We start from the raw sequence: 14,057 nt of genomic DNA on the forward strand, positions 1-14,057 counted from the left end.
CTTGGGCATGATCTGAAATCAATATGCTCCAGTAGTCACAAGAGCGAACAGATGGAATCAGCTGATTATCAATTAAACAATAATCATTTTTAGTAAAAGTATGATGGACATGTGAAAGAAAGAATAATAGCTCACATTTGCATGGAGAAAACGCCATACATCGGAGATACCATAATTAGAAAGGAAAGACTGAACTGATAAAGCAGATTTACTTGGCAGTCTAGAAATAGAGGACGATCGATCCAAAACTGGATCTAACCAACAATTAAAATCAACACACAATATGAGAGAATATGAACTCAGCTCAGGCAATAAAGAGAAGAAATGATTAAAAAACTCCACATCATCTGAATTGGGAGCATATAAGTTAGCCAAGACTAACAGTGTGTCATATAATTTCCCCGAGACAATAATAAAATGACCATTTGTATCAGATACTTTGTTATGAAGCTCAAAGGGAACATTTTGATTTATAAGAATTGAAACCCCCCTGGCTATAGCCTGAAAAGTAGAATGGAAGTGCTGCCCCACCCATCAGAGACGAGAGTTTCAGAACTACAAATGTGTGTTTCTTGCAAAAAAGCAATTGTTGCATTAAGCTGTTTAAGATGTGAAAACACCTTCCTTCTTTTAACAGGATGGTTCAATCCCTTAACATTCCAGCTTACAAAATTCAACCAACTAACCATTGTCCTTTGAAAAAAGATGGAGGATAGTAGGCATAAACATTGTTAGAAATTCGAGTAACAGCATTGAGGCAAAAGTATAAAACAAGAAAAACAGGACAGAAATATGTCCTGAGTAATACAAATGTCTAAAGGTTCTATGAATAATATTGGCATTAAGAGTTCTCTTCCCCCACCCTCGCACCCCACGGCAAGAGAGCTACCGAAAAGCAGCAGCAAGCTCTTCAAAAAAAAATCACCCCATAATCCGACTTCCTGTCTCTTGACATCGTCATCAGCTCCATTTTTTATCAATTAAAAAAAGAAAACTTTTAGCCCTACAAACTAAAGTAATACATAGAGAAAAGAAAAAAACATTCCACCAGAATGCTTAACTCAAGGTAATAATACAAAAAAAATGAACTAGTGTTTAAGAAAAAATTATAAAAACAAGTAAACAGATTTTACCCAATAACCTACCCGTGAGAAACTAAAAAAAAATTTACTGACTTAAGAAAGAAAGGTCAGGAAAAAAAACAGAAAAAAGTACTTCTCCACCAATACAAGTAATCAGACCGAATCGGAGGGAATTGAAGCTACAGGGAGGCCATCGATAAATTTCTGAGCTTCTGAAGCCGAGTTAAACCACTCTTTTCTTCCACTAGTAAGAATTATTCAGAGGTGAGCTGGAAATCGAAAGGAAGGCCTGAATCCGCGATTATACAATTCTTTCATGACTCCTTTAAACTCAGCTCGCAGACTCAGAACTTGGGGAGCATAGTCCTCGACAACATGAATTGGTTGACCTTTATATTCCAACTTCCCTCTCCGATGGGCTTCCTTAATCAGGAGATCTTTAATCTAGTAGCAATGAAAACAAATAATCACTGGACGTGGCCTGTGACCCGGCATAGGCCCTAAGGTATGATGAACTCTGTCTATCTCGGGCGGAGTCAAAAGTATATCATTCACAAAGATCACACAGAGTAGAGAAAAATTCAGCGGGAGATCTATGTTCAATAAACTCTGGCAAGCCGAGAATATGTAGATTTTGATGGCTGCTCTGACTTTGCAAATCAGTAACTTTGGATATTAGCTTGTTGTTAATAACTCTCAAATCAGAACAAGCACTTTCCAACTCTTTAAAACGGCGGTCTAGCACATCCGTAGCAGACTCGAGATGTGATAAGCGCTGGGCATGGTCCTCCACTATGGACTTAATTTGATCCAATTTCAAATCCAACGGACTGACAGAAGACTTAAATTCAGCTATTATCTCCTGTTGGTGCTGCTCCAAAACCGAGATAATATTTTTGTCTGAGGGGCCGGCCGCAGGAACATCTTTCCTCCCTGATTTGGTGGTCTTTAAAGCCATTGTAAAACAGGCGTATTCGCAGGCAGAAGGGAGAATAAAAAGTTTAACAGTTTGGAGTGAAAAAAGGGAGAGCAGAAGTGCAGAGATAAGAAATAAAACAGAGCAATAGCTTTTAGCGACTAAACCATCACCATCTTGACTGAAAGTCCTCTGTCCTTTTAACTTAAGACTGATGATTGTTTTCTATTTACATGAAGAACTGAAGACTGGCTTCTACTTATGACAAAAGCTAAGCAAAGAATATTAGTTGGAAGTTTAATACAATCATTTGATCTTTAGAAGTTTTAGCTGCTGTATTTAGAAAGCTGAACTTGGCAACCTGGCCTTCAACAGTGAAAATCCATCACATTGTAAGTTCTATATAAAAATGCAAAACATATTTGCATTATTTTAGTATTTGTGTACAGTTTTTGGGTAATAATAGCAAATTTGACGATTACTTTTTTCTACAATTTGCAGATCCACTTCTGTAGTTGAATAGTATTATTTTGTTTGTCTAATTGTAGATACAATATAATAGTTTTAAATTTATTATTTTTGAAGATTTTTTCAATTTTTATTATTTTTATTTAGAGATAGAGATCCAGCATGGTAACAGGCCCTTGTTGCCCAGTAACACCCATGTAGCCATAACCCATAAATCTTTTGATTATGGTAGGAAACTAGAGCACCTGGAGAAAACTCACATAGTCATGAAGAGAATCTGCAAACTCTTTATGGGCGTAGGTCAGAAATAAACCTCTGTCGCAGGTGTTACAATAGCATTACACTACCATGCCATCCCAATCTAGGTATAGTATTACTTCAGTTTTAATACAAGTGCAGATTGAGTCCCAGAGCAATCCCATTTTTCCATTTATTTACCCATTTCCTATTTTCAGTTTATTGCTGTACTTGAAGCACCGCTGTGATGCTACTGTAGTGTGTTTGAGTATTGTATTTGTGTCTAATTGAACTTTGATGCTGTACTGTTACACATGAATAAACTTTCTAGGTGCCAATATTTTATTTTAATAAAGATTGGGCTTCCTTGTTGAATAGTGAATATAATAACATTTGAGTATTATTGTTATGTTTTGTAACTTCAAAACATTAAATTATTTCAAAGAAAGACACAGCAAGTCCAGGAATTCAGGTGTATCTTTATCTTTACTTTAAGTAGGCATGCATGTATCATGTGGTATTGTGATGACATATGGAGTTAATGTATTTTTACATATAACCCGTAATGAATTATGCAAACAAACATGAATGCTTAATCAAACAAAATATAATCAAGATTATTCAAATGTTATTTAAATATCAAACACACAATGCTCCTCCCTGCTTAGCTATGAACAACTTAATATAAAATGTTATATACACAATATACTGTATAATACAATCACTATATAAAAATACCCATAGCATAGCAAATTTTAAATTGTCCCATTTGGGCTTTAAGATTTAACTGTGGAGAATGTCTTGTGGGATAATGTTGTTCCTGACTCGACTTAGCAGGTGATACTTGTGGCTGTGAATCAATCTCAGGTTCTGGGGCTTCCGCTGCAGTGGTTGTAGGAGTTGACTGAGAAGTGGGTCTGACAGCAGTAACCACCTTTCCTCTTCCTTTTTCTTTCTATTTTTATTGAGATACAGGATGGAATAGGCCCTTCCGTCCCTTTAAGACACACTGACCAGCAACCCCCAGATTTAATCTGAGCCTAATCATGGGACAATTTACAATGTCCAATTATCCTACCAAATGGTATGACTTTGGAAACACACACAGTCTCAGAGAGAATGTACAAACTCCTTACAGGCAGTGGCAGGAATTGAACCTGTGTCCCCGTACTGTAAGGTGTTGTGTTAACCACTATGCTACTGTGCCACTTATCTTCTAATTTGTGCATCTTGATCTTGGGATGGTGCATTTCGTTCATTGAAATATTCTCTTTTTAATCCTTCTATTACTCCCTTTACAATCTGAACTCTCCTTTTGGTTTCTTCATTCTCAACATCATCTGACAAATCCTCTGTTTTCCTAATTCCATTGACCCCTTTCTTCCTGGCCTTCCATTCATTCAGCTAGGCTTTGGAATTTGCATCTGCTTATACAACAACAGCAAAGCACGTTTCTGATGTTTTGGTGGGAGCAGTCAAGCATCAAAGCAAATTGCATCCATTTAAACCCAATGAACACAGGAAAATTGGCACTTGCTTCTCATTAGCTGTTACATTGGATTTGGAATACTATTCTGATAGCCCAGTACACATGAGCCAATGGCTTGTTGTGTAACCAAACTCATCCATCTTTCTGATGTAGCCTGCCATTTCTGATTCTTTTAAAATTATTATTATTAGCCATAACTCACTCTTTATGAACATGTGAATTCTTCCATTTTCTTACTTTCTTCAAAGATTGTTCAAAGAAAATGTGCTGTGGCTGTGGTGAAATTTTTTTAAAAACTCAGCTGTCTCACTGCACATGCTGGACTGGGTATTTTACTCAATGTTCTGGCTGTGTTTTTTTTTAAGTTTGAACATCTTGCTGCGTTTATCAGGGCAGTAGCCGTCCTGGGTTTGTTTTAAAAATACCTCATCATCAATGCAATCTCTTGTAACTTCAAAACATTAAACTAATTCAAAGGAAGATACTGGGGTCCAGTTCAGGAATGAAGGTGTAACTTCATATTTACTTTAAATGAGGTATGCACATATCATGTGGTAGTGTGATGACATATGCAAATAAAATATTTTTACATATAATCTGTAATTCATGATTTAAATGAACAAGAATGCTTAAGATTCCTCAAGATCATACAAGATTACTCAAATATTATTGAAATATCAAATACACAATTACCTTTCTGCTTCAATGTTGCACTTAATGTGTATATAAAGATTTTATGTACAATTGTGCTTCCTTTTTTTATTGATTATAGTCACCTTAGATTTATAACTATGCAAAAACGTGCTTTATAATTGTGTTGGTGCAGTCACTAGTATTTCAGCTTCATATCTATGTTTAGTGTTCCTTCTGCTTTGTAAATCTATGCAGTGATGAATATTGTGCTTGTTTTGTATTTATTATGGAAAATATTCAGTTCTATATTAATGCAAAATCAATATTTCACTTTTGTGTTTATGCATAATCGGTTCCAACAGTCTCAAAAGCAGAATTAACATTCTATGGTCATTCCCATTTATCCTCAAACACTGAAAACTACCGACGTCGCCATGAAGGGCTTCTACCCAGTTCACACACTCTAGCCTGCACCCCAAAAGGAGAAACAGAGATTTTCTTGAGCACCAGCAAGCCAAGGTGACAGATACAATCTTCTGGCAAGGAATAAGGAAAATGAACTTCATCAAGGTCCTGACAAAATGCATACAGCACAGTCTTGCTATAACCAACACCCTCGGAGAAAATCACAAAGACTAATGGCAGCATCCCAGCTGGCATTCTCACCTGTCAGGTTATGTCTGCATTATGCATTCATTATAGGTACCAGTGATAATGGGGGGTGATCACTGCCTGATCCAGTGTCCCCATCTCAAGGACACCAAAGGGTAATTCTTTTAAGATCTCTTATTACAACCTGAGGATCTTGAACAAACTGAAGGCATAAAGAGACCACCTGGCACAGATTGCCGTTAAATTCAGCAGAGTTAGCAACTATGTAAAAATTCCTATTTCCAGAAATGCCATAACTGGCTTATTAAGACTGTTCAGGCCATCCACAACTTGTTAAACAACAAGTAGACAAGGTAGAGTTAAAGTAAAAGATCAAGAGTAAAGGAGTAGCTCATAGCATTTGAAGGACAAGGTGAAAAAGAGATCTCATGACCTAAAGAACAGATGGTGGGTGAATACAGCAGAGGAGATCCAGCAGCTCGATGATAATCATGACGTACATATTCTTCAGCACTGTGAAAAACTAATATGCAGCAGTACACCCTACTGAGTGCCAGAATTCAAATGAACTTATCAAGGTTTGGGAGGCACACTGGAAGGACTTATTTAAAGAACAATTTAACTATGACTTTGTGCTGAATGTGAATATAATTGACACAGTTCCATAGCAAATTTTCTGGCTGAGTCTGACCAGTATCCCTGACAGATAAGAACCCTAAAAAGTCATACTGACTGAAAAATAAAGAGGAACAGAAGGCAATACTGCTGAAGTTCTACAATTTGTTGGAAAGGAACTTAATTCACATGGTCACAATCTCATTTCCCACACCAAGGTTAGAGTTGGGGGTGGCATGGATGTTCAAGAAGATCTGAGAGATTCAGTATTTATAATCATATTTGAAAGGGAATATAAGTCCATTTGGGGTAACTACTTCTGTCAGCTATGTGAAAAGTTATTATCATGGCTCTCCTACTCTCCTCTTCCCAGACCAAACAGCTGGTTTGGGAATTGCAGTTATCTTTCCAGAAGATTGTGATTTGGTTCCAAAGGATAGTCAGAGAGCAATATCAATCATAATACTTTTCTTTAACTTCACAAAGGTCTTTGACTCCATCAATGGAAAAAGACTCTGAAGCATCTTTCTCAAATTGGGCTACCCACAGAAATTTACTTCTGTCTGCTATATGATGGCATGAGTCCTGATCGAAATGAAAGGTGCTTTACAGCACCAGTCAAATGCAAACTGTTATCAAATAAAGCTGCATGATTGTCCCAGCACTTTTATTGTCTTTCTCACCAATATTGTTGCAGCTGTCTTTTATATAAACTTCCAAGCGGAGCAGAATTAAACTGTGGGACAAATGGGAAATTATTTACTTATGTCATCTCTACGCCAGAAACAAACCACTTCAACTTTAGTTACCAAGCCATAGTAAGATCAGTAACAGAGCTCCAAGTCATGGTTGGAGAAAGTCACACAGCATGGAACCAGGTGATTCGACCCACCATGTTTACACAGACCAATGGACACCCACGTTAATCCCATCTTTCAGCACTTGGCCTGTACCTTTCTATGCCTGGGTGTTTTAAGTGCTTTTCTCGAAGGGTTTCAGCCTGAAACATCAACTGTATTCTTTTCCATGGATGCTGCCTGGCCTGCTGAGTTCCTCCAGCAATTTGTGTGTGTTGCTTAAGTGCTTTTCTCAACACTTCTTTAATGCTTTTAGCACCTCTGCTTTCACCATTAGCCAGAAATGCATTCCAGGTGCTAACCACTTTCTGGGTGAAAAGTACCCCCTCAGATCCCCTCTAAATCTCTTGCCCCTTAAACTAATGTCCTTTAGTTTGAATAGATTTTTGTAATGGTCAACTCATTCAAATAATATCTGCAAAACTGAATCAACACTGCCCTTAATAATAAAGGCCCACGGCCAGACACATGGATCACCTCCCATATGTATAGAGCGACCTCTCAATTAAGAAAGAAATGTAACATCTCCTTCAATACACCTGTTAGTGTGATTTTTGGGGATAGCACAAGTAGCAAGTAGCTTAAATTACTTCAGCCACTAGCCTTCAGATTTGAATATGAATTGTGGATTGAATCTAAAGTGCAGCTCTGAACAATGCGTTCCAATTACCATGAACCAGGTTAATTGGAAGAACAGATGATGCTAATTTAAATTTGGTACTTGTATGTATTTAGGTGTCTGTAATATAGGTGCAAATAGGGAGGTGTGATGGTGGGTTTGAAATGGTAACATTCAGTTCAAAGGAAGCATTGTAAATATGGAATTGTCCTTTGACCTTAGCCTGAATTTACCTTTGACCTTTAGCATGTAGTGTTGGGCCAGGCAGTCTTTTGCTCCAAAAGGATCTCCCTCCCTTTTCCTCTCCTCACACTTTCATAACTCCAAAGGCTGTCAGTTAATTTGTGATATTGCTGGACAATGAAGATTTTGCTTCCTGAATACTTTTAGGTCTATCTTATGCATTTTGGGCTACTGATCATGAAAATCACCGTGAAATTTCCCTATCATGCACCATTTTTTAAAGACTGTAAACTTATGTTAAAATTAAAATGTTGCCTACAATGTAAGCTGGAAAGTTTCCTATCTTGACCAGGCATGCTTGGGCATGCTTAGGCAGCGCGGCTGCTGCATGGCAGGACAGGTTTTAGTAATAATTATTGGGTTCAGGACTGTAAGGATGGAATTTGCTATCACCAGGCACAAAACTTTCTATGAAATATTTTGATATTTGAGACAGATGCTTCCCAGAATAATTGATGCCAAGATTAAGGAAAGCATTTTTGTTGGTCCACAAATCGAATAGGTCATCAATGACAGGCAATTAGAAGAATTTCTAGTTGGACTGGAGAAAATCACATGGAAGGCATTCAAGGAAGTTGTTGAATTTTTTCTCGGCATCTACAGAGCACCGAACTACATGCAGCTGGTTGAAAGTATGCTTCAAGCATATAAAACCATGAAATGCAACATGTTGCAAAGATTCATTTTCTGCATTCCCATTTAGACTTCCTGCAAATCTCAGACATCCCACCTCTCCTGGAAGTTCCAGGAGTCTCCCGCATTTTGATAGCGGCTCCCTGACGCCCGCAAATTATATACAATATCCCAGAAATCGATTTTTTAGAGAGCAAGTGAGCAAGAGGGAGAGAGAGACAGAGAGAGCGAGTGACAGATGTAGCGAGAGAGCATCCTGATTGGTCACTCTTTGTGCTAAGTAGACCTATCAGTTTCCTCTGTGGGCGGGCTTTACAGTTGACCCCTCTCCTTCATTGTCCATCAGTTCAGTTTAGTGTCCTGCAGTGCCATGGCAGAGTGTTCCAAAAAAATATAAAACATACTTCACCCCAGACTGCACTAAAGTGTACCCCTGCTTAATAGGGGTAAAAATAATGAGAGTGTTGCTCGCTGCACTGTTTGCAACAGTAACTTTTCTATTGCCCATGGTGGGTTAAATGACTGTAAAAGACATGTTGAGGTGAGCTTAACAGGTGGCACTCGTTCATTAGCAAACCAAAATTCTAATTGTGATTTAGAAAGGGCATTCAGATGGTGCGTGATATTAAGACAGAATTCAGAAGTCAGCTGTCTCACAAAACACTTGACATCTTGCAAAATTAACAAATTCATTGACACAGTCTGCTATGAGGTCGAGACTTCTGGCAAAATGCTCAAATCTGTCAAACAAGCCACATCACAGTACAAGGAAAGTTTACAAAAGAAATAGTAACGCTATTTGCATTGGCATTTAGCTATTACCATTGAGACTGCCAACAAAATACTCAACAAGGAATATAGTTTCAATATGTGATCAAATAAATTGTTGTGTTCTTTCATAATCAAATGACATACACCCTTGGAGATTGACTGAGGGGAGGGGTGCTACCTCCCTGAAATGAGTTTTTGCAGAGTGGGATGTCTGAAATCTTGGTGCTGTTAGTGACAAGCATGGTGAATGATTTCACCAGGACATTGCGGTCATGGAGAAAAGATACTAGGGCAAGTGAAATCCATCAATGCTGGCAAATTATTGTTGGACACTTAAGTGAGAGTCCCCAGACACTGAGTACAAATGAAAATCGTTAACAAAATAGTTTTAACTTAGTTGAACTATGGCAAAGCATCAGCACCATTAAGCAATTAAACACATTATATTCAATAAAAAGTTAATTTGTTGTTTCTCCAAATTCCTGTGATACAAGTAATCTGAAATTATATTTGTGTTCATTTTCAAGCAGACTATCATAAACAAAAAAAAATTCTGAGGAAGCAATACTTTTGAAAAAATTTGTTGTCCAGTGGATTTTGTCAAATAGAGTCTGCTTCATACCTAACAGAGCTTCCCGCTGGTGACTTTGTTCACACAACAACAGTGCCAGCACAACCTAAAGCCCTCTACGGGCATATTCAAAGTTTAAGACCTTGAATCCAATATGTAGCTAGTGATTTACTGAACAGCCGTGAACCCTGCTCTCCTGTACGCTTTTGATTTATACAGGGACCTCAAGCTTCTAAAGTCATACCACCTGTGCTATCTCTGCAAGATCCTCCAAATCCACTGAAAGGACAAATGACCAATGGTTCCAAGCCAACATCCTTAACACTGAAGATCTAATATAACCAGTTGAATCCAATTAGCACTCCACGTCTTCCCAGATCCAGTGCCCAACACTCTGTTCCAAGCTCCTTCATGACAAAGGTTACCAGGTTGACTTCAGAAATTAAACATATAAAATAAACCCTTCTGCCACAATGTTGTGCCGACAGGCTTATATAAAGCCTGTTCCACAATCAATCCAACCCTTCCCTCCTACACACCTCATAACCCTCCATTGTTTTATTACTCAAGGATTTTAACATTATTTATTTAATTATTAGTCAATGATTTCAAAGCCTCCTTGGGGAAAAAAGTGTAACATTCGCACGGACAGGCAGGAATCTTATAACTCTTGACAACCCAAAATGAGGAAGTGCTTTTGGAGTGGCATAGAGAAGCAAAAATAACAGAAATCATGAGCCCCCCCCCGCAGTGTCTTTCACTAGCCCTACCAGCCAACTCAGAATGGTGGAAGATTTAAGTAATTTTCGGTTGGGAGGGACCGTAAAGAAATAGCAGCCGGTTCTGCAATTTAGTTCAATAACCTTCCGAACCGAAGTGTGTTCTGGGGGCAAATCCCCAATCGAGCTTCCGCTTGGCGGTCATGTGATGATGCTCAAGATGGCGTTGCCCAGGGAGCGGTGGTCGCTGTGGCTGTCGACTGTCTTCCTGTGTCCTTTTTTGTTGAATGTTCTTTCTGTTGATGTCGAAAAATGCGAGGAACTGCGACTTGGGCAATATCCTTTATATTATCATAATTTTTTGTTTTGGGTAAATTGTTTGTCGGGACAAGCAGTTTCGGTGTTTTTGTTGAAAGTCACCAGTAGGAACAAGTTGCTTATTCTTTCCATGATCAGGTTCTGTTCTCGGCTGATTCTGCTTAAGGAGCCGGAGAGACACTACTGAATAAGATTTTCTTCTAAAATATGGCATTTAGAATGCGATTATTTTCCGTAATCTGCAAGTAAACTGGTCGTAGTAAAAACCACTGTATATGTTATACGATAATAGTGTGTGTATATGTGTAATAAATACGATGTCGCGTTGCATAACTTTTATACCGAGCTTTAATGCTTTCCCTTACTAACTGCAACCAGCAAGGTTAAGGCGACCGTAATTTTAACATAGCAATCTTTCTTATTGCAATATGTGTTCTACCGAAATTTACTAATACACCAAGTTCGGTAGTAAATTGAGTGTTTTTTGGTATGCAATTGTGTAGATTTCTTTCTGTTGAGCATATTAGATATTAAGTGAATATATAAATGTGTAAACAATGCTATTAAATAATTTGAAAATAGTTTAAACAATAGCTTTGTTATAACAGTGAGGAACTTGAAATATAAATGATTAAAAATATATATATAACTGTATGTTTGTACAGAATTTATAAAAACACGAAAGGTTCCTTAACCTTTGTTGCTGTACATATATCTGTAAGGCTCCCAAGATAAGTGACATAACGCAAGAGCCAGAAAACTGCACAAATAATACTGCCTTTGGTACATGTCTTTTTAAAATTAACTATAATAGGACAATTCAAAGGACATCATATGGCAATTGTTGCTTTCAACAAAGATGCCAACATTGCTTTCCTTGAATAGGGATTAGTCTGATTAAGGATCGCTAGAATGACTTTGTGAGGGGCAGGTCGTGCCTCATGAGCTGGATTGAATTCATTGGAATATGACAAAACAAATTGATTGAAGTAGAGCAAGAGATGTTTAAAAGGGTTTTAGAAATGAGTTTGACAGGTTCCTCTTGATAGATTTATTCAGCAAAGCCTGGAGGCATAGGATCCGAGGAAACTTAGCTGCATGGATTTGTAATTAGTTTACCCACAGAAAGCAGAGGATGGGTAGTAGGTAAAGCATATTCTCTCCAGAAGTCCCAGTGGTGTTCCACAGGAATCTTTTCTGGATCCCTTGCTTTTTGTGTTTTTTATAAATGACTTGGATGAAGAAATGGAAGAGTTGTGCAGTAAATTTACAGATAACGTGAATGTTGGTGGAGTTGTGGATAGTGCAGAGGTTATAATAGGTTACAACAGGACATTGGCAGGACGCACAGCTGGGCTGAGAAGTGGCAGATGCAGTTCAATCCAGTAAAGTGATACATTTGGAAGGTTGGTCTTGAAGACAAAGTACAGAGTTAATGGCAGGATTCTCAGCAGTGTTGAGGAACAGAGGGATTTTGGTGTCCACATCCGTAGATCCCTCAAAGTTGCTGTGCAAGTTGATAGGGTGGTTAAGAAGGTGTATAGTACGGTGGCCTGCCTTAGTTGAAGGATCAATACTGCAGATGCAGCCTAACTAGAGCTTTATAATTTAAGCGATGTTACTTCTCGACTCTTGAACTCAGTTTCTCTACTAAAGGCAAGGATGCCATACGGTTGAAGACCATATGCCCTGTCAAAGTGTGCCAAATGCATTCTTTACCACCCTATCACCCTATGACACCACTATGAGTTGTGGACTTGGACCCTAAGATCTCTCTGCACATCAATACTGTGAAGAGCCTTGTCACTAACAGTGGACTTTATACATTAAATGTTATGCATGGTCTTTGTACATTAAACTCCCACTGCAATTTTTCTGTCCATATCTGCAATTGAACTATATTCTGCTGCGTCCTTTGAGTCTTGTACACGATCTACAAAGCTACCAATTTGTGTATTGTCTACAAACTTACTAATCCAACCTTCTGTTTCATCAAGTCATTTTTATGTCTGTATATCACAAACAGGATTCAGTACATGTCAGCCAAGCACTAATGCCACATTGATCCTCTGCACCTTAATCTTTTGGATGAACCTCCATGACATACCTTGTCACTTGTCAAATGCCTTACTAAAATTCATGTAGACTGTTCCTACATTAAATGCTTTCATCACCTCCTTTTAAAAAAAAACTCATTCAAGTTAATAAGACGACTCATACGAAGTCCACAAGACTGTAAGTATTAGGCCATTTAGCCCATCGAGTCTGCGCCACTATTTCATCATGGCTAATCCATTTTTCTGCCAGCCCCAATCTCATAACTTCACCGCGTAACCCTTCATGCCTTGACATTAAGAATCCTTCAACCTCTGCTTGTGGGAACAAATTCCACAGATTCACCACTCTCTGGATAAAGATGTACCTCCTCATCTTCATTCTAAAAGGATGTCCCTCTATTCTGAGGCTGTGTCCTCTGGTCTTAAACATGCCCACTATAGGAAACAGCCTCTCCATATCCAATCTATCAAGGCTATTCAGATTCAGATTCAGTTTATTGTCATTTAGAAACCACAAATGCAATGCAGTTAAAAAATGAGACAACATTCTCCAGAATTATATCACAAAAAAAGCACACGACAAAATAGACTACACCAGAAAATCCACATAACATTTGGTAATCCCCAATCCGGAGTCCGGAGAGGCTGCTGTGTATCAATATCGCGTTACCATCTTTGATCGTATTTAATGTGGTCAACACTCATTCTTCTGAAATTCCAGCAAATACAGGCCCAGAGCCGTCAAACACTTTTCATATAAGCCATTCAATCCTGGAATCATTTTCATGAATCTCCTTTGAACCCTCTCCAGTTATAGCACATCCTTTCTAAGAGGACCACAATTGCGTAGTGTCTAACCTCACCAATGCTTTATTAAGTCTCAACATTACATCCTTGCTTTTATATTCAGTCCTCCTGAAATGAATGCTAACATTGCATTTGCCTTCCTCACCACAGACTCAACCTGCAAATTACCTTTTGGGAATCCTGCAAGACGATGCCCAAGTTCTTTTGTGCCTCAGTTTTTGTATTTTCTCTCCATTTAGAAATAGGCAGCCCTTTCATTTCCTCTACCAAAGTAAAGGATCATGTGCTCGCTACACTGTATTCAATCTGCCACTTCTTCGCCTATTCTCCTAATCAGTTCTTTTCTAACCTCTCTATTTCCTCAAAACTAACTGCCCCACCATCTATTTTCATATCCTCTTCAAACTTTA

The 14,057-nt window shown here is 38.3% G+C and overlaps 1 protein-coding gene across 2 annotated transcripts in view; it reads left to right on the forward strand.

The window, feature by feature from the left end:
• Positions 1-10,669: 10,669 nt before the first annotated feature.
• tm2d1 (TM2 domain containing 1) overlaps positions 10,670-14,057 on the forward strand; it is a 61,303-nt gene continuing 57,915 nt past the window's right edge. For both annotated transcript variants that reach the window (XR_009514753.1, XM_059984290.1), the window contains exons 1-2: positions 10,670-10,801; positions 11,493-11,566. Coding sequence is in view for 1 of the 2 variants with exons in the window: in XM_059984290.1 (XP_059840273.1) it covers positions 10,674-10,801; positions 11,493-11,566 (202 nt within the window). In the remaining variant the exon portion in view is untranslated. The remainder of the gene's footprint in view (positions 10,802-11,492; positions 11,567-14,057) is intronic.

This window comes from Hypanus sabinus, chromosome 11 (assembly GCF_030144855.1).
Source record: "Hypanus sabinus isolate sHypSab1 chromosome 11, sHypSab1.hap1, whole genome shotgun sequence".
Taxonomy (NCBI): domain Eukaryota; kingdom Metazoa; phylum Chordata; class Chondrichthyes; order Myliobatiformes; family Dasyatidae; genus Hypanus; species Hypanus sabinus.